A 19,082-nucleotide genomic window follows, 5' to 3' on the forward strand; every position below is an offset into this window, starting at 1 on the left:
CATTAACAAATAATTGTTTTGTGCTCAATGTAATATTAAACAAAAACTGGGAGATAAGATATCACACATTCCAAAGAGCAAACTGACTAGAATGTCAGCCTTTTCTTTCAGAGACAGGAAACTATTAAACAGAAATAGTTGCAGAAGAATTTCCCTACTTCAATTTTGTCTCTAAAAAAAAAAAATCACTAATATTTTCAACTGCCAATAATCTGACAAATGCACTAAAATGTTTGAAAGTATCTCCCAGCACTGTTATCCACCATTAACAGGTTTTAGTAAAACTGCACTAGAGAAATTCCAGGAGATGGCAAGAGCATATGTTACAGCATCATTCAAAGACAAAAACCAAGTTCAGGTAGCAAGAGATTCAGATTAAGGAAAGGAATCTAAAAGAAAATGAAAGATTAAATTAATTTATCTAAACATACCTAGACCTATTTATCACATTAATAAAGAGCATCCTTGATGGATTATTTAGAAGAAAATTAACATTTGATCTCTAGAATTAACTGCAAACACATTCTAGATTTTCAGAAACTCTGGCCTATTGTGTGACAGTGAAAAAAATTAACACTAGGATATAAACGAAGTTCGTATCAGAGGCAAAAAGTAGCTCAAACAGTGCCCTTCAAAACCTATTAAAATATTCAATGTTATTCAGTATTTTCATTCATAAATTAGAAGAAAAATGACCATGAGTAACTTTTTTAATAAACAAAGTAACAGCGAAAAGCCTGCACAGTAAAGTGGAACTATCTCAAATTCCTTTAAAGCAGCCAAATCTGAAGTTGTCTTTAGGAAAAAGAGGGACCACAAGGACTATATCTTACCATTAAAGAACAAAGCAAACAAACAAAACAATCACCAAGAAAACAAACAGAAAATCCCCAGACTCTAACAGATCTTAGACTAGCTGAGAGAAATAGACAAAAATAAACGGTTGCAATTTGATATCACACATCCACATAAAAGAAATTAAACTGGAATAACTAGTTCCAAAGGCACCTCACCCTTGCTATCATCAAGACACAAAACTTTTACCAAAACCACAATACTAGGAAATTTTGGGTTAAGATAATTTTGGGTATGCTGCTCTCACAAGAGACAGATTATCCTCCCCTTCCTCAACTCCCAATGTCCAACATTTTCCTCACTGAATAAATTTGCTTTCTCAAATAAGAAAAAAAAACCCCAAAAACATACAAAAAAACGACCTCCAAAAAAAAGCAGACAAAAAGTGGGAAGTTTTCAACCACCATAGAGAAATCAGTAATCTGAAAGAATAATCTGAACAAGTGAATTTCAGCAAAAATCAGCTACTAAATCCACCCTATCATCTTGAAGGAGAGCACCAGAAATGTGCTCTCTACACCAGAAATGTAGGTTTTACCCAAATGAAAGCTTTGGGCTCCTTAATGAGATAAACATACAAATTAACATGATAAAGACATCAGACTGACCCTCCTAAGTCTCCAATTTCATAAACATACCTCATTAAACACGAGCAGTAGCAAGGACAAGTATTTCAGGAAAATAACTTGTAAAAAATGGGAAAAATTCTCCAAGAACAAGGTTACATTTGTACTCCCAAATAACTAGGGCCTTCTGACTCTCAGTTAACACACTCCAGAGTTTGAGAAAGGATGGAGATCTGAAAATTCATAATTATTTAAGTGACTGGGGATGGGACTCAGTCAAGTAACAACACAGTAAGAGGTGATGGTTGATCAAGATGTGTAACAAACAGAAGTCCATCTCTCCCCCAATCCGATGATGCTTCAGTTGAAAACAAAGCATAAAGGATTAAAACACAGAGACTACTGTGTTCATCCAGCCTTTTTTCCATCTTCAAGAAATTATGTCCCATACTGAATTAGGCCAGCAGGTAAAACCCCAAACAATCACATTAAGCAACATATCCATGTACAGCATTTGTAACTGCCAAGACACCCAGAGAACACACCACTTAAAAAGACAGCTTCGCAATTTGAAGAGAATAATATCAACCAACAAATATTCTAACACATGCAAGTTATTAGATACAGTTTTAAAATAAAATTTCTGAAATTATCAGCAAGATGAATCTTCTGGTCTGCATCTGAAACCACTTCCCTGACAATTTCACTATTGAGTTATTGATCACGTCTCTTTAATCAAATACAGTTAATAATAAACACAAATTAAAATGATTTTCGAAACTACGTCTTGTATTCTTCAAAGTCTCAGCTTGGTGAAAATACTCTAAAACTACTGTCAAGCCCTATTAGAACCAGCTTTGCACAAGGAGTTTACCACTGGGTAAAGGCTTCCAACTTCTGATGCAACAGCTGTTTGACTCTTCCAAATTTTCTCAGGTGATGAGTAGGGCAGCTAAACCCAAATGTGACCAGTTAGCAGCTAAGAGCCCACCCATTCATGCAACAAAGGCCAAAAGTTCAGAAAATAGTCTCATACAAAACATTCAGCCTGTAATACTGATTTTAAGGTTTCTGAATAACCAATCCTGGGGACCCAAAGCAGCACAGCAGTGACCCAGCCTGAGCAAGTTACTTTAAATCACACTCCAACCAGAGCAGTTCCTTAGTACACTTGCGCATCCAAGCCTCTAACAGCCATACTGGCCTGACAGAGAGCAGACACAGCTCACCAGCAAACAGCCCAACACCCTGTATATACACCAGAGCTACTGTCCAAACTCCTCAGTCACATACTCACCCCCTGCAGCAATGAAAACTACCCACTTAACCTAGCAGAAAACCAAGGAAGAGGAAACTAATGCCTCTGGAATGACAATAAATGTAGAGCACTTGATTTACTCCAAGGGCTCAGCTCAGTGGAAAACTACTTGCAGTGAAATTTGTTTACTACAATCACTTGAGTAATTATTAGAGAAGACAGGAATCTACTTGGAATATTTTTTTCTCCATTTTCAAGTGAAAACCACTGGCAAAATCTGAACAAGTCTATTACTAAAAAAAAAAAAAATCACAGAAAAATAACAGATATAAGTGAAAAGTTTTCTCCCAGAAAGAGTAGACCAGTGTAGCTAGCAGCTTGATTCCTGTCTAATAAAAGAACACACATTCTCCCTCAAAATAACCCACAACACACACATCTCTAAATCTTTAAAAACACTCATACTGTGGAAGAAGCCCATGCCTAAGCTCTCCTCCTCTTCCCCAATTTAAAACTGAACTAGAACTCTGAGGATAATAATTTAAACATCAAGTTAAAGTAAAAAATATTTTAAAAATTAAGTTGGGAAAATTCAAGAACTAGAAAATTCTATTTAAACCACCTAGGTCTACTAAATATTTAAAAGCAAAACCAAAACATTAATTGCAAAATTACACACCACAAATACTTTGCATTTATCCAATTTTAAATGGCATCTCTTCACAATGCTCTATATTCCTCAAGGCAAGTACATGTTTGGCACGATCTAGCATTGGCTGACACATGCAAAACAACCAACATCTTCATTAGAATTTAAATGTGCACTGCTCTAAATGTTAGAGTACAAAATGCCTGAATGGGAAAACAGAACAATGCAATTCAGCATACAGAAATTGAACATGAAAATATTCAACCTACCTGTCCCAGTCGTCATCTCCAGCTCTTCTTCTCCAAGACCTTTCTGCACCAGGCTTATCAAACTGATCAAAGTCATCATCTGTAAAAAAAAGGTGACTACATTAAGTAATTCTTACAGAAATGAAAGGTTGCCAAAGCAACCACACAGATGGGATTTTCTGGGTGAGTGTGGAGGTGTGCATGCTGTTTAGAAGATGCAAAAATACCTTTTCTATTTTTTAATTAACATGAAGAAAACAGATTAACACCAGCATTGAATTAAAGAATCATTAAGGTTGGAAAATACTTGTAGGATTACCAATTTCAACCGTCATCTGAGCTCCACCACCACGTTCACCATTAAACCATGTCCTCAAGTGCTATATCCACATTTTTTGAACCTTTCCAGGGATGATAACTTCAATTCCCTGGGAAGCCTGCTCCAAAGCTTTCCAATCCTTTTAAACATCCAAGCTAAACCTCCCTTGGCACAACTTGAGGCCCTTTCTTCTCATCCTGTCCCTTATTACCTGGGGGAGGAGACAGACCCACCTGGCTACAACCTCCTCTCAGATGGTTATAGAGAGTGATAAGGTCCTCCTGAGCCTCCTTTTCTCCAGGCTGACCCCCTCAGCTCCCTCAGCTGCTCCTGGTCAGACCCATGCTCCAGACTCCTGCCCTTCTTTGGACACACTCCAGCACCTCAGTGTCTTTCTTGCAGTGAGAGGCCCAAAGCTGAACACACGATTTAAGGTGGGGCCTCACCAGTACCAAGTAGAAAGAGGCGACCACAGCCTTTGTCCTGCTGGCCACACACACAAACCAAAATGGCCTTTTTGGCCACCTGGGCACACTTCTGGCTGATGGTCAGCCACTATCAACTGACATCTCCATATTTCAACAATAAAAAAAACCCTGAATGTACTACACAGCTTTGCCAATTCTCACTGTTGCAAGAAGGATCACCCAAGGAAAACAGAGCATGAGCTAAATCACTGGCAAATTCTGCCAATGAAGGTCCTTGCAGAAGCACCAGCTCCCCAGAAATGCATGAAACCAGGTGCAGTGGAAGTGATAGTAACATCATCTGCCAAATCTTTGCTTGCCTTGGAGGCCACAAGTTCATCCACTAACGCTGAGCCTGCACAGGCACTTTGAAAACAGGAGTATATGTCAGGTCTGCACAGGGCAGGTCAGCACCAGCAACGCAACACAGAAGAGAGAAGTCAGGTGGAAGGACCATCAATCATCTCAACTGGGGCAGTAAAACCACCAGAAGTCACTGAAGCAGATTACACTCTGTACCTAAACATGCATTTGCCTTCCAAGAAACAACTGCTGCTCCATATTTCTCTCAAGAAATACCGTAATTTAGCACACCACTTCCTCTTGCATAGCTTAGTTTGCAAATGACAAATTTTGCTAATTTAAAAATATAAAAACTTCCATTTCTCTGCAAGAATAGGCAAAGGTCATTTGCTCTGTTCAGACATCATGTCTGGTCACCTGGAAACTAGAAGCACATACCCTCAACCTCCACTCTCCTCTGACTACAGCCCAACAGAGAATGCACACCTGGATTCACTCTCTTTTCACACATTTTAACAGCTTCAGTAAGAATCAAACACGTGGACAAATAAAATTTATGCTCAACACAGAGGGAAACCTGCTGCAGTTAAATAGTCTGCAAAATACACAAGGTCAAGCAATCCAGCCCTTGCAGTTTGACACTGAACTGGGATCACTAAGATGCCATAAATCCACTCACCCTCCTGAGCCTATTTGCATTCAACTCTTTGACCAAGTACACTGCCAAGGAACAACTGTCTTATTCAACTGGGTTTTTTGTAATAAACCTTCAAAGCCAAATCTGTCTTCAGCTCTTTAAACTCAGCCCAGTATCCTTAAATGAATATTTCCCACATGCAATGACAAACCTATTCACTTCTCACTTCATCTTATCAAAATATCAGTTAGTCTCTGACCAAAGTTTAAAAGAAGGTAAAAAGATTAAGAAGAAAAAATCTAGATCTTGCAACATCACTATATTAAGAACACTCAAACCAGAAATTTTAATCATAAATATCTATGGAAGAAAAAGTACTCAGTATGAATTATGATGCAACATGAGACAACTATGACAATCATTTTAAAACAGTAGGTTGAAATAATTCACCTTGATAAGGTTCTCCCCTTTACTATCAACAGATATGTCTGCATTTTAATTAATATTTTCTATTTTAACTGATTTACATGAGCTAAAACCATTGAAAACAGTTGTTTTACATTTTTCTGCTCAAACATCTACATATTGCAACCTCCTATTCCAATTCCTCTTTTACTCAGAGAGGAAAGCCAAACAAATACACAAGTATTTTCCATCTTCCTCTTTAAGACTAAAGTAACTAATTCTGTGGTCTCTGGGGGGAAAAAAAAGGGCCAGATTGCTCTCTTTATGGTCATTCAAAACCACGCTCCAGTGACTGTCTTACTGCACGGACATTTTAAGGGCACAAATATCCTGCACTGACGCTGTTCTTACAGCTGGATTACAGTAATCCACTGACTTGATGTAACCACCACCACCACAACCAAAGATTCTTTTTTAAGGTAAAACAGCTGGTTTGGCAGTAACCCAAATAACAAGTGTCCACATATTGCCTAACACAGCTCAAGATAATGACCACCATCAGGAAGACAGTAAATTCTTTTTAAGATATGGCTGCTTACAAGATACGTTTTTTCATGCCAGGCACCCATTTAGCACTAGAGTTGTATTATAAACCAAGAGCACTTGAAAATCTGAGCTCTTAGCACACAATCCTTCCAGAGATGGACCTTCATATCAGCCAGGTTTAAATCTAGACAACACAAAATTATACACCAAAACTATCTTCTCTCCACATCACAGTGAAACACTTTTTGATACAACTCGCAGTTAACTTTTCCAATCCAAATATCAAAGTTTCACAGCCACAAAAATGTTTCAACCTATTACTGCTGCTAGTGAAGGAACTATAGCAAAGGATGGTCCAAGTTCCTGGCACATTTCTAGTGTGGACCTGCACTGTCACCACTCACCCAACAACACAAAACTCCACCCTCCAGCTCTTCCAGCCCCTACAAAATTCTCACATGCTATTCCTTATTTATGAGCAACTTCTACCAAAATTCAAAGCTGAATTACATCCAGCAAAGGTCTTTTCCTCCATTGCCCTCCTGAGCAGGACACAAAAAAACCTCAAAAATGACTGGTCCATTTGCCTCTAGTGACCACAGCTTTCAAGAACTGCTTCACATGTCCTTTTCACCTCCCTGCTCTCATCTCTCCTCTCCCCATCTAAACACACATGATATAAAGATCTCCAGGACAGAAGGAGACAGCTTTTCTTTTTTATGCTTATTTATTCTGTGACAGCTGACACTGACAATGAGCATTACAAATTATGCCATTTTGACATTAAGGCCTGTCAGAGCCCAGAGCAGGTTGTAGCTTTCCTTTAGAAAAGGAGGTCACAACAGTCACGCATCTACAAACAGCATTCTGTGCCAGCTTTATTTTTGAGACAGCAGCCATGAAATGGACTCAGGCCTTGCACCTGCAATGTGATATGATATCTAACAGACCTCATGAAGCATCATTTTCTCTCCATTTCTTAAACCACACAGGCTTTTATTTTTCTTTGAGCTGTCTAGGCAATAACATTGCAAAATACCAGTAAATAACAATCAATGTACCACTTATAGCTGCTTCTCCTTGAGAAACTTGTAAGTCAATGTTTGGGTCATGGGTGGTTAAATGCCTGCAAAACATTAACTTGTACAGAAATAAAACCACCCAGCACCAGCAGAGTACACAATCAATGAGAGCAACAGCCAAAGTTTAATTTTTTTTTAAAAATAATTCTCAGGATTACTGTGTGAAAAATAGTAGGAAAAACAAATGGATGGTTAGAATCCATGAACGTAAGCTTTTAAAGCACTAAAATGTCTATGGCAGGGAAGAAGTTCTGCATCTCCTCCAGTAGTGTTGGTGCAGCTGTACACAGCAACTGTTGCTAAGACACGCCAGGCGCTGGCCACAGCTCCTCCTCAGAATTCCAGGCATCCAAAGCAAAGCTCACAAAGATGATGCTTGTGCATCAGCTGGGTACCAACTGGAAGATGCTGACAGGTGATCTCTAAACACACTAACCTCCCTCTAACTTCCAGGCAAAACTAGTAAGTAAAACAAAAAGAAGCCCCACAGCATACCAAAGGAGATTAATCAAACCCCAAAAAGCATTAACTGAATAAGGAAGCAGAACCAACCAGTTGTAGAGGGAAAAACCAAATCAATCCACCACTTGGCTCTTCCTACTGCAGTTCTATGAAAACCACTGTGATCCAAGTGGCAGGGAAGTTTCAGGATGCTGCAGAGAAGGACTAACACTGGCTGGTTTGTTAGACCAGCCTGCTGTGCAAGGTTCTGGCCAGCTGTGAAGCAGAATGAACACAAACATACTTGGGCCCCACACTAAAAGGTTCCTATTTTATTTATATTTACCCTGCTGCAGCACCAGCACTGATTGCTCCATACAGCTTACGTTCTGGTTTTATGATACATGGCCAAAACTGGTATCTTTTCTCCTGTTCAATGACAACAGATTATCCACACCAGAAATCCACAAAATACAAGCCTCATTTCTTCTCTGGCTGTGCTGATGGCAGTTTCTAACTTTGTGGACACTCCTTCAATAAAATCCTCATTAATTTTTCTGTGTAAAATGGAGGTCTTAAACTGCACGGTCAAGTCTCACAAGCGTAGGAGGTGAATCAGCAGAACACTGCAGAGCTCTTAACATCTTAAAATGGTACTAACAGCCTAAAAAGGTAGTCACACATAGCAACTGTTGCTACGATGGAGTATTTTACTGCAGTGACATGGCCAAGATTTCTGGAGTAAGGAAAACATTTTATGATTGCATTTTCAGTTCTCCTAGACCTACACCTGAAAGCTTTCTGGAACGCTAACCAGGTGCTGTCTCACAAACCTTAACAGTTCAAAATTCTGTGCTCTGGTTTGTTTCAGCAGTACACTTTCAAGAACATAAAGATTATTGCAGTTTTAAGCACTGAAATGGCACTGAAGACTTCTCATTATCCAAAACAAGATGGAGATGCTACAATGATCCTACAGTTCAGTGGATAAAAAAGTCCTATACTCTTTACCCAACAGGTATTTCAGTGAAAGTAACTAAACCTTCAATGCTAACTAAACCTCACTGCTTTGGGGCAAAATAAAAATAAACCAAATATGATTCTATGATAGGTAAGGGAGCTAGTAAAAGAAAAAAAGAACAAAAAATTAGAGGGGAAAAAGTAATTTACCACATGAAAAAACTACTATTTCTCTACTGTTCAAATATTACTGAATGTAACAAGTCCATCTTGCTCTATCCCATTCAATACACTAAACATGACAACTTGACAGCATTTCAGGAGCAAGACTCCAGATTAAAAACATTTTACCAGATTGCCTTTATGTAATAGCATATTTCTACAAAATATTTTTCATCATATTTCATTGCTAAAGGTTACACAACACAAAAGAATGGTAAAAACTTGATTTTCAGCACTTGAGTACACCATGTAAACACAGCTTAACAGTGAACTGGATTTTGGTATCTCTTGCTACGCAATACAAAATAACAGGTTTCATGAGGAATGTCTGTGCCAGTAGCACAGGCTGGCAATCTAACTGTATTATTAACACCAGCTGAACAAAAACTTCTGGTAACGAATCCTGATAGCATCTGGCAGGGAAAAACCCACGAGGTCAACAAGAATTTCTGAATCCAAGTCTGTGCAATAAACACAGCACTTCACAAAGCCCACAACAAATCCAGTCCCACTTACTACAAAAAAAATTAACCTTTCTACACCATCCCAAAAATCACATTCAGTCTTACTACCACATTGGACAAATACACCACACTCAGTTTAGTTTATGTGTTCAGGAACAGACATCAGGCAGCCTTGATACTGGTAAACAATTACTCATAGAAGCCTTAAGTACCTGGTGACTAAGTATTTATAATAGACTAACAATTGCCTAACACATTCCCCAATTAGAGTATTTCATGTTTTGTTTCCAAAACATTACTATAGACAGTTTAGCCTCCTAAAAAAAAGAAAAAAAGCAAAGAAAAGTAAGTTCTACAGGAGAGAAATTCTTTTTTATCTCCTCAAAACCAACTTTTTTTCAGAGGTTGCATGCAAAGCAAGTCACTAGCAACATGCAAGATCAGAACTAATTAAATGCTGCCTGTAACTGAAATTCTCTAATAAATGCTTGAAAGAAATAGGGCCTTTTCTATTTAATTAATAACCTACATCTAAACCAAACAGCACCAACTTACAATAAAAATTTAAATATTAAAAAATAAAAATAATAATTTTAAAATAAAGAAATAATTACTTTCAAAGTCTGATGGAACTAAAAAATATATTTGCCTTGGAAAACTGTAAGTGCCACAGTCCTTGTTTTACAAATGCTGAACAGCAAAGGAAGGCCGAGAGTCTAAATGAAATCCACATGAGCTTGGTTCCCAAATGGATTTGGACACTGATGAAACTGCAACTCTCCATAAACTCTTCAGCATCTTTCACAGTAACCAGAAGTTTTAACTATAACTGAGGCTGCATTACAACATAACAGAGGAATCACATCACTAACTTGGAGATTTTTGGTCAATCCTATGTCAGCCAAAATCCTAAACTCTGGACAACAAATTCTATGTGACCTAAAATCTGAGGTTTAATATTTGATACAATAAAGTTTGGCCTGACTTTTGTAAAAACAACTGATATTAAGACTATGTTTCTTTCAGATGACCTGAAAAGAAAAAACATTCAGAAGACTGAAAATTTGTCAAAAAAGCAGAGAGATTAAAAATTGCTCTGTTTAAAGGACATGTCCCTGCCTCAAGCACATTAAGGCAGCACTGTTTCTTGGCATAGTTCTTAATACAATACTAAGTATAACACAAGGGCACTAGTCCTTGGTACACCCCTGAGCATATTATTTCATGAACTGTAAACTCTATAGGCCTTTAAGACTTGGAGTTTTAGTGTGTGCACCACCTAGGCACAAATGAAGAAGCCCCTGGATGCCACTGCTGAATAGTCCGAAGCACAGTAAGTTCAACTGAATTTGTAACACTAGACAATTTCTGCTACATCCTTGGAAAGTGACCCACAACACACAGAATGTACCACACGTGCTGTGCCAGTAGTATCAGCTTTTCTCCACTTTGTATCAACTGCTTCACAAGAGACTTCTAAAGCCCTTGCACTGCTGAGAGTGCAACAGCAAACCTCATACATGCTCAAACGACATGAAGCCCAGGACAGCCCCAGAGGTAAAGAAACACCCATTCTGATACTCTAGGTACAGGACTCCCAGCAGGAAGGGACACATGTTGTCAATGGGACCCTCTCCAACTCCTCCTCCACTCCATCCCGTGTCATGACTCACAACCCAAGGACATCTCCACCCAAAGTCTTCTAGGCCACTAATGTTCATCACAAGTAAACTAATCTGAAAGGAAGAAAATTCACAATAATTTTCCCTTACTGCAGTATAGTAGACAATGAAAAGGCGCTCCTTACTTTGTTTTGGACATGGTTTGTTTACCCTGTAACCATCTCTCCCTAAATGAGACTGAAATTAAGCTGCACACTGACTGCAGTAAATATCATGAAAAAAAATCAGCATCTATACAAAATGGCTGTTATCTTATATGATCATTAAATCACATAATAGTCCAGGTTTGAAGGATTCCTCCAACACCACCTGGTCTCCCAGGAAAAAGGGAGCCTAGATGAGATAGTTTACCTATCATCCTACCCAAACATATCCTGAAAGCCTCCAGTAACAGAGGTTCCCTCATGCTCTGAGGAAATTCTTTCAGTGACTGATTATCCTCCCTGAAAAGTCTTTCCAGTAGCAAGTGAAGCCTCTCCTGGTGCAATTTGTAGCCATCGTCCCTTGTCTTCTCCACACGGCTCCTTGTGAAGAGAAAGCCTCCATCCTGTCTGTACTCACCCTTTAAGATTATGTTACTCAATATTCAGTGTTTCCTCTGGTTTTGTTTTTGTATGTAAAATTGGAACAAAGTTTGGGAACCATTGCCTTATCAATGAGCAACTATGAGGCCTCAAGTCCCCTCATCACTTAGCACACCCCCCTCTTCTCATGTTTCAACATGCAGCCATTATAGAATTAGAATCAGGCTGAATCAGGCTGATTAGCTAAAGAATTTGCCAACTATTATGCAACTGTGAATTACTCCCAGAGAGCTCACCAACCATCACTTGAAAACTTTCTAGTGTGTGAAACCTAACACCAAAAGAGCCTTAACCTTCACCCTTAGAAAGCTTTGCTGCACCAACACATCTGGTAACAAAAGTATTGTGAATGCTTTATTCTTAAGAATCATACCAGTATGTCCCCAAAGCTTTAAAGATTATAAATGACCAAGAAGTCCATACATGCTGTCCAACAGACAAATTACCTTCCTTCCATCAAATACATTTAAATGTTCAGCCAAGGCAGACATTTCACATTTCATTCTCAGTCCTGCAACACACCTTTACAGAGGACTTAAACTTTAATCTGCATCCTCAAAACCAAAACTATCTAATTTTGTCAGCTGTTATGCTACAATGTCATCAAATTAACACCAACTTGTATTTCCAATACCTATTTTGTACTATTTTACTAATCATTAACCTTTTCTTTTTTAAAAAAAAAAAACAAAAAACAAAAAACAAAAAACAGTGAGGTGCTGTTATGTCTGTATTTTGAAGTCTTTCCCACACCCCAAAAATTAAAAAACTAAATCCCAAACATTAGTTTCTACAGTTAAAACTTAAAATGACCAAAACCACTTATAGCTCAGAGCTTCTTTTGCATGATACCACTACTGACTTTAGATAGCAGCCCCTTTCCAAAAACAGTTGCATATTCCATTTCTGTAAGTTGTAGGCTTTCATGACTGGGCTTTAGAAGTGCATTTAACAACCTCAACCAGGATTTTTCCCTGAGTGGTCACATGGACATAAATGTGTGACCTGTAGGTTCCTCCATTCAGCAAGTGCTGCATAATGATCACCAAGAGTGAACACACACTGTCTATATGGGGCAGGGATCATATTTAAGTGGCCACTATTTACTGATGAGCACAGTGTGAATGTTGAACAAACATCTGCTTGTGCCCACTTAGAACAAAGGGATCCCAATTCACCCTTGGACACAAATGAGCTCCAGAACAAAAATCAGCTTTGAAATTGCAGTTTCACCACTTTGTTGAAGTTTGTCTGCTGCAGCACACACCCTTGTTTGTGAAAGCACATTCATTCCACTTGAAGCAGTTTTAAACACAAGACCCAAAATGCTTCCAAAGTGACACTTCCTTTAAATTACTCTATCCTCATAATACCACTAAAACTTCCACCCAGGACATGAATGGCAACCTTACTTCCACATCACAAGTGGAACCACAAGTCTGAACCACAGAAATTAGCACAAAGATTTTTGAAAAGTAACTCAAATATTGCAGTATATTTAACACTATTATAACAATGCTCAAGATATTAAACTATTCGCTATTTTACCAGTAGTGCTGTCCTTTCTAGCCTTCTTCCCAAACTCAACTCCTAAATTTGGGAATTTATGTATGGCAATACTTACCATAAAAATGTAATTATGTTTATGTGCCTTGCTTACCCATCAAACCAACCACAGAGCACAGACCCCCTCAGCTAAGTGATTACTGAACCAGCCATCCCTCTCGTCCTCGACAACAACTTACAAAGACTAAATCACCAAAAACTTTTGTACAAACAAGGACAAGTGGGTCATTTGACCACTCTGATCCGCCTTTATCAAAAACTGCTAGTCCTAATGAAAGCAAGCACAAAAACACACATATCCTCTTAACTAGATCTCCCCTAAACACTCCGGAGAGAGCCCTGACAGACTTCCTTTAATCACCCAACCAAATATTCTCATTTTAAAGTCTGCTTAATCAAAACCACAGAGGGTTTTGAGCTAGTAAAATGCCGCGTGTCGAGGTGCCCGTAGTCATGCAGAAGCACAGTGGAACGAACATCTGAGAGTCTTGGAGTAAAGCACTGACTTTATTTTCACACTTTTCAAGCGAGATCTACTTCTGAACAGTCTATGAAATAAATTATAACTACACCGCACATTAGACACGTGTTACTCAAGTCACACACGTGTGCCTGTAAAAACTATGTAAAAAAATACCCACCATCCTAGAGGTGTTTAAGGAAAGACTGCACGTGGCACTTAGTATCACGTTTTAGTTGATACGGTGGTGTTCGGTGATAGGTTGGACTGGATGGTCTCAGAGATGTTTTCCAACCTAAGCGATCTTGTGATTCTGTGAATGTCTTTCAATAAAACACACCCATGCCCCCGAAGGCCCCCCACCCGCGCCGAGGCCGCTGTCCCTCCGGGCCCTGCCCCGGCCGAGGGGCCACAACACCTCCCATGGCCGCACGACGCCGACTCCCGGGACCCGGAGAGGCGCTCCCGGGAATCTGCAGCGCCAGGGCAGCTCCTGATCCCCTCGATCCGCGCTCCCCCAGCCCCGACCACACGGGCCGCGCCGGTCCCGGCCAGGCCCGCAGCAGCGGTGGCGCCTCCGCCCCGGGCAGGCCCCGCTTCCCCGGGCGCGGCCCCCGAGCCCCCACCTGCGCCTCCTCCCAGCGCGGCAGCCATGGCTCTTCGCCCGGCCCAGGCGGCGGGTCGCGGCAGCGCCGCGGTGCCGCCCGCCGGAGCGGCGGGTGCCGGTGCCGCGGCGAAGGACACGGGCAACGGGCCGGGAAGGGCTCGGATTCAGCGCCCAGCGGGCCCCGCTCCCGCCGCCGGAGAACAACAAACTAGCACAACATGGCGGCCGCCACCGACGTCGCCGCCGCGCCGCATCCTGCGGCGGCGGCGGGCCTCGGCCCCGCCTCCGCGGCGGGGGCGGGCGGGCGGCGCGCGCCGCTGGTTGGTCACGCCGGCGCTGCCCGCGCGTGCGGGGGGCGGGAGGGCGGTGCGCGTGCGCGGCGGGAGGCGCGCGTGCGCGGGGGTGCCGTGAGGGCGGAATGGCGGCCGGGCCGGGCCGGGGCGGGGCACGGCACGGGCAGCGTTCACTGTCCGGGCTGCGGGAGGAGCGGCCGAGCTTCCGAGCAGGTGTCCCTGGCCCGGACAAACAGCGGGAATGGGAGACTCCCTGAGTGGGGCTTGTGGATATCTCTTGCAGATATGGGTGACTCCTCGTACCACCTCTGAAATGCGCGGCTCACATTGAAGCACAGAGTCGGTTTGGTTGGGAAAGAGCTCTGAGATCATCGAGTCCAACCCGAGACGAACACCAGCATACCAATTACACCACGGCACTGAGTGCCACGTCCAGTCTTCCCTTAAGTGCTTCCAGGAACGGTGACTCCTCCACCACCCTGGACAGCCCGTTTCAATCTCTAATCGCACGTTTTGTCCGACCTAAACTTCCCCTGCTGCAATTTAAGACTCTTCTTGTTCTGTCGCAGATTGCTTTAGAGATGAGCCCGACTGCCTGCTGGCTACAGCTTCCTTGTAGGGGGGGCTGTAGAGAGTATAAGGTCTCCCCTGAGTCTCTTTTTGTCCAGGCTGAACACCCGCAGCTCCCTCAGCTCCTCCTCATCAGTCTTGTGCTCCAGACCCTTCCCCAGCTCCGCTGCCTTTCTGTGGACCTGCTCCAGCCCCCAAAATGTCCTTTCTGAATGAAGGGTCCCAGAACTGGACACACGGGACTGTATTGAGGCTCCAGGAGTCACAGGTCCAGCTTGAAGCACCAAGTTAAGCTGCCTGTTGGGTGACAAAAGAATCTCATGAGTTAATGAATTAAATACACCGTGAAGGGGATGGGTGAAGGTGCGTTGAATCTGTGGCCCCCCATCTTTCAAGGCTTGAGCACACAGGGAAGTTAAGCCATGTATAAATTGACCTAAAGAGGTTCAGACCATGTGGTTCTTGCTTTTCCACTCAAACCTCACCCGAATTTTCTCTTTATGGGTTCAGTGTTACAGCATGCTCGGTTTAGTTAACTGCAGGCTGTGAATCCTTTCCTGCTGGCACTCTAAGCACTTCCCTCCTGGCTGCTTGGCTACTTGTTCCCCGCTCCTTTTCAAAGGACACGGTGTGGCTGCTAAGTATATCAGTTTGGATCACTGATCCACAGAAAAGTAATTACCAAAAAGTTTTCCTTTTGAGTTTCCTTCCTGACTTCTCCAAGCTTTAACAGCGGAATCCAGACTTCTGCAGAGGCCAGGTTAAATGCAATACAAATTTATGCCATGATATAAAACAAACTTCTAGGTTATACTACTTGTAAGGAAACCAAATCTGATCCGAAACAGTTTAATGGAGCCTACTATAACAAGACTAGTTCAACTAAATGGCAAAACTTTCCCAAGTGGACAAGTCCTTATGGAAATAATTAACAATGTTAGTATTTAAATTATCAGCCTTATCTGATTAAAACCTCGCTATGAGAATAAGGAAGTTCTCATGTCACTTTGTTCTGTGTTCCCTGCAGACTTGTCTCTACATTGCATTTGATCTCATTTTTCAGGTTTTTCTTCACAGCCATACAGCTAGAGGTTTATTCTTTATGTATTCCTACAAACTCAGCCGAATTCTGTCTGTAATTTGGAAAACAGGCTGTTGGTAGGTGATGCTTGCTGATAATTGAATGTGTAGTCCATCAGTCCAGCTCTGATTGCCTGATGTAGGGCGATATGTGAATACTGCAGCTATCAACGGTAAAACCCCATGATGATTTCAGTGGGGGGCCAGGAGTTCACCAATTGTTCCTCGGTATTGATCTTTCTCTCCTGAAGCTGGTTTGCAATACAAAAGGGTTTCCTGGCAAGGGAAGGAGTTTCCTGGACTCTTTAAAGGCTGTGCCTTTTAAAGACACAGCCAGGCTCAGCTGCAGCCTTTTACAATTCACAGCTCTCTTGTCAAAATTCTCTCTATCCCTTTGTTTGGCGCTGGGAAATTGTTAAACATAAACAGTGTTCACAATGGGCATCTCTGTGGAATTCAGATATGTAGAAGTGCATTTTATGGATATTTTATGCTCTATAGTTTTGCTCATTTTAATAACAAATTTTTTTGACTGACAGTCCAAACAGAAACCAATTTACCAATTTCTTAACAGAACAGTTCAATGTTAAGGAGGAATAACAGGACACTTAACTATTATTTTGTTAATATATAGACACTTTAGCCACTTTGCACAGCTCTGGTACAAAAAAATTGGTCAATCGCAGGTGTCCAAACTTCAGCAAGTGTGGAACAGGGACCTAAATGATGACAGAGGCAGATATGGTGACTCTACTCACCTTCACTCAGAATTTTTTATGAATTTTCAAATTCCAGGAACTGTACTTGCTCTGGATTCTGTATAAAAACTCCAACTTTTTCTCTGTACTACCTACGCCATGCTATAAAATGCAAATGTGCTCGTGTCTTTTCAGAAAGTTAACCTATAGCTTCTGGAACCCATGAATTAAAATTACTTTATGTGAACTAATCATCATCAGTTTAAAAAATACTTTTGGAAGTTCTGCATAAATATTTGCCTGTGCATCTTTACCAAGCAAATCCTGTTGCAGTCAGTAATGCAACAGATTGTCTTGCAAGGGGATTAAGTAAATGACAGAGAGAGAACTCAAGATCCAGTAATCCTGGTTCTGCACTCACTGCTTTACTGGAGCAGGTTGCTTTGTATTTCCTCCCTCAGATTTCTTCCTTTAAATCTTTCCATAAAAATTGTGTCCTAACTTCTCTCCATTAACCTATTTTCACAGTAGTAGTCATTATCAGTTTCATTTACAGTGGATTTGGATGTTAACATTTCCTTTGCAAGATAATGCGTAACTTATTTTTGGAGCAGGCACAATCTTTTTTTTAATATTTTTTATATTTAAATCATTATTTATTTTTGCATACCTGAATGGTTAAAAATCAGTCAGAAATCCCATACAGCAACCTTCCAAGTCTAATTCCATGAAACACTAGAAATTAATATGAGGGTGTTTAGAACAGTGTTATCAACAGCAAATGGTTCCTAATTCCATTGACAATAATATACTTTTGACTTGCTTTTGAACCACAGTTACCTCTTGGTGAACTTGCTTTCTAGTCTGACAAAACCAGACTGAGTTTTCACGGTGTGGCAGGCTGGCCCAGATGGGTGATCCAGTCTCATAACCTCCTTGTGCTGAACCTCTCAGTGACACCTCACTCTGAGGCACCATCTTCCATCCAAAGTTAAACCTGTCTTTGGGTGAAGTCCTCCAAACCACATACTAAACAGTTCTTGGGTTATTTCAGTAACATCCTGTGATGCAGCAAATGTTCTGTCACGCCTGACAGGAAATTCTGGGTTTAAAGTGTACAAATGAGGGGTGCAAAAGGAAATTTGCACTCTTGTAGGTGCTGCTGGGCCTGATCTATGACCTGTTGGCAGTGAGAGCAATCATAGGAGGCAGCAGTACCTCTTGAAAGAGAGACACAGGTGAAAGGTGCTTTCCTTTTGAGCCAGTCCCCTGGAAGGGGGAGGCAGATTAGGAAATTGCAAAGACTTAAAACTAATAAATGTCTTATTTAAGGAAAGAGAGCAGTATGGGGATTAAAACAAAGTATATGAAAAACACCGGTGATAAACTTTGAACAGAAACATTTCTGAATATGTTACAGCCCCATGACTAACAGTAGATTCAGTGTTCATGTGTATCAAATTTTGGTTTCACTATAATTTTTCTTTCTGTTTCCTCCTGCATTTTTGTTATATATTCATCCCCTTGTTGCAGCTTATCTGCCTTGTAGTCTGCAACCCATTTGATGCATCTTATTTCAACTGTAATTTTTTCGGAGCTATATGACCCTGGGACCCCCTAAGCAGCTGCAAGGGTGGAGAACAGGAGAGCTCGTGAGTTGAGAAATGGCTTCAACAAGCAACATGTGAAGTGTGTTATTGATGTGTCACATGGGGAGTCCCGAGAAAGCTGGTCAATCACTACAGATCAAAATCTCAGTAGAACACATACATTGTTGTAGTGTAAAATGTATAAATTTTTACAAGCTCCAACTGGCCGCAGGGAGCTTTGGGCTGTACTTTGGGTTCTGAACAAAGAGCAGCACTCAGAAGCCTGGGTAGTGCTCTAGACCCCAGTATTTGCAATATATTTTAGGAATCTAGTGAAAAGAAATCAAGAAACACCAAGGAAATCCAAGTATTAAATGTTTTACAGTGGTTTATTTCTAGGTTTTATTCAGTCTGGATGCTTGAAATCTTACCAAGCTTTGTTTCATTTCATCAGAATCCCATCTGGTGTCAGGGACAGCACGTGAATCAGGGTGAAGCTGACAAATGTAAGGCAGTCCTTCCTTTCAAGAA

The 19,082-nt window shown here is 41.0% G+C and overlaps 1 protein-coding gene across 6 annotated transcripts in view; it reads right to left on the reverse strand.

Moving 5' to 3' along the window:
• RBM33 (RNA binding motif protein 33) overlaps positions 1-14,537 on the reverse strand; it is a 99,858-nt gene extending 85,321 nt beyond the window's left edge. For 3 of the 6 annotated variants that reach the window (XM_014257406.2, XM_014257405.2, XM_014257404.2), the window contains exons 1-2: positions 14,341-14,537; positions 3,598-3,676 (exon numbers count right to left, since the gene is read on the reverse strand). In XM_014257406.2, the coding sequence (XP_014112881.1) occupies positions 3,598-3,676; positions 14,341-14,368 (107 nt within the window). In that variant the 5' untranslated portion in view covers positions 14,369-14,537. Of the gene's footprint in view, positions 1-3,597; positions 3,677-3,895; positions 4,045-14,340 lie in introns of those variants that run through there. The other 3 variants (XM_014257408.2, XM_088057435.1, XM_014257409.2) reach the window with 3 other exon arrangements.
• Between the last annotated feature and the right edge of the window lie 4,545 nt (positions 14,538-19,082).

This window comes from Pseudopodoces humilis, chromosome 1 (genome assembly GCF_049639895.1).
Source record: "Pseudopodoces humilis isolate 2021_Gansu_Grassland_sample_001 chromosome 1, ASM4963989v1, whole genome shotgun sequence".
Taxonomy (NCBI): domain Eukaryota; kingdom Metazoa; phylum Chordata; class Aves; order Passeriformes; family Paridae; genus Pseudopodoces; species Pseudopodoces humilis.